The 2,452-nt window shown below is 46.0% G+C and overlaps 1 protein-coding gene across 1 annotated transcript in view; it reads right to left on the reverse strand.

Annotated features, from left to right (window-relative positions):
* LOC101568757 (olfactomedin-4) overlaps nt 1-2,069 on the reverse strand; it is an 8,104-nt gene extending 6,035 nt beyond the window's left edge. The window contains exon 1 of the mRNA XM_004642115.1: nt 2,001-2,069. Within this exon, the coding sequence (XP_004642172.1) occupies nt 2,001-2,069 (69 nt within the window). The remainder of the gene's footprint in view (nt 1-2,000) is intronic.
* Nucleotides 2,070-2,452: the final 383 nt, after the last annotated feature.

The following is a 2,452-nucleotide window of genomic DNA, read 5'->3' on the forward strand; positions in this document are numbered from 1 at the left end:
CACACACACACACACACACACACACATAAATAAAATTAAAAAAAATTCACATCATCTTGAAGATAGCAGAGAATCTCATCATCGAAACGAATTAGCTATAACAGTAGCACAAGTCACTGGAGTCTAGACTGATACAGTATTTATCACCTACAAAAACATTATATAGTAGGAATTGGAATCCATATTTTTCATGCCAAAAAAAACCTGAGACCTTAAAAATTTCCACTGAAGACAAATAATCAATAAGCAACAGGCTGCAAACTGCCCCTGGGTTACACAGTTGTTTTGCTCCTCTGCTCTTACACCTTGAAGAGCAGCAGAGCTGCAAGTAGCATTAAGGTAGGTATGCAGCAAGGCCAAAGAGGTGAAGTAAAACCAGCAAGTGCCCCTGGCCTCAGCACCTTAGAGCACTGAGGAAGTTTCTCTGGCTAAGAGATGCATAATGGGGGTCCTTCATCTTGTCTGTCATGACTTGCACACTCACACAGATCCCAATCCACTGACTGCACAGTCAGTCCTGAGTTCTAATGTTTGTTGGCTCTTGACATTGGATACATTTTTGTGTTCTAGTGTCTGTGGAAATTGTGGCATTTATATTATTGCCCCAGAGAGACAGAGACAGAGACAGAGAGAGAGACAGAGACAGAGAGACAGAGAGAGAGAAGCTGATTCACTGATTGTTTTAGAAAGCAGAAAAATAGTGTCATAGTGTCTGTCAGTATGTATAGAGTAGATTCATTCATACTAGTGTCATAGTGTTACCGGCAGCCAAATTAGATACAAATATTATAGGCAGTCAGACAGGGGCAGGCCCCTGAAGGAGATCACACAGAAGACAAAGTTACCTTACAACTGTGGGAGGGACGGATGCTCCTGCTGTGAGCCAGACCTAAAGACCTAAAGGCCAAACAAATGCTAACCTCCCTAAAGAATAGCACCCGGGATTGATCATTACCCTAAGAAAGCCAGAAAGAATCATTATCAGATGGCCACCAAATAAGGTCCTGTTTTACATTCATGCCCCCTTGCTTTCCCATTTGGTCCTGGATTTAATCAATTTTACCTGAGCAATGGTGCTTGTAATCCCATTGGTTGACCATAGTTTTGTCCCACCCCACATCCACCTAAGCGAGTTCTCCCTTTCTCTACCTTAGCCCCACATGGTTTTACACTATAAAAGTCCCTGGAAGAGACAGCTTCCCAGGGAACAACCTGCTGGGGGGTCCCCCTCCTGTCCCTCTCTGGGACAGAAGCTTTCTTTCCCTCAATAAATATATTCTGCTCATAACTTCCATTTGTTCCTAAAATTTATTCTTTGGTTTTAAAGAACATGAACTCGTCCATGTCAGGTCAGATCATTTTTCCCTATGTCATTTGGAGGTCACCCACTTGAGATCAGTTTTTCTCCCTGTATAAATAGTGCCTTCAGACCACTTGCCATTCTCACTTGAAAGCTGGCCGAGTATGCACAAGACGGAAGACACCTTCGCAATGTTTCAGTCAAGCCTGTGGCACCAACCAGGATTCCTTATAGAGGACTCAGGACTTACATGTGTCACCCCCCATGCTTCCCTCACAAGTCTCACCTGGAGCTTTTCTGGCCCCAGCACAGTAGCTAAGCCTGGCTATGTCTTTCCTCTGCAGCTACAGAGAAATAGCTAGTTCTGGAGTCAAGATGGACTCTGTGACAGCCTGGGCAGGTCACCCCTACTTCTATGAAGTTAGCAGACTTCTTGCACAAAATGCAACCTCGGAAATGAGCACTGTATAGTCAAGAGTCCTTTCCTCTCGTTTTCTTTCACTTTACCTCCAACTAAGCAGAGCAAAAATCAAAGCAAAACTGTCCCACCCTCCTTCCTTTCCTTCTCAGTTCTCTCTACCTTCACCATCTCTCAGGACCTGGTAGTTCTTGACCAGGAGCAAAGTAGGGAGAGAAGCCATCCCAAAGCACAGTCCCATCGTGCCAACCTCTCAGGGGCTTCCCCACCCTCTGCATGTACCTCAGGCTCTCCTCGGAGCAACAGCGGCAGCAGCAGCAGAGTGGCCAGAAGGGCTGAGACAGACTGCATTTTGCCCAGGCTGCAGAAGTGGAGTGAGACCTTGGGGCTTCCCTGGTCTTTTATCTCTAGTGCAAATGAATAGTCCCAGTTGTGGGGTCACAGGTTCTAACATCTGGAAGTGCTGAGAGCTTGAGAAGATGTGGGGAGGGCCTGAAGGGTAGAGAAAAGGATTTTGACAGATGGGTGCTCTGTACACAGATGGAAGTGCGTTTCCCACTGCAAAGGAGCTCCCTTTCCATCCCCAGGCCGAGATCTGCCCCTGCCCCGCCAGGGCTGCTTATCCAAACAGATTAAGGTAAACTTGAGACATCCTGTGGGAGCCTTGCAATAGGTCTCTTTCAGCAGGGATTATGGTAATTTTCTGAGGAAGAGAAGACTCTAGAAGGAAATAC

The sequence above is a fragment of the Octodon degus genome, unplaced genomic scaffold, assembly GCF_000260255.1.
Source record: "Octodon degus isolate 3935 unplaced genomic scaffold, OctDeg1.0 scaffold00146, whole genome shotgun sequence".
NCBI lineage: Eukaryota > Metazoa > Chordata > Mammalia > Rodentia > Octodontidae > Octodon > Octodon degus.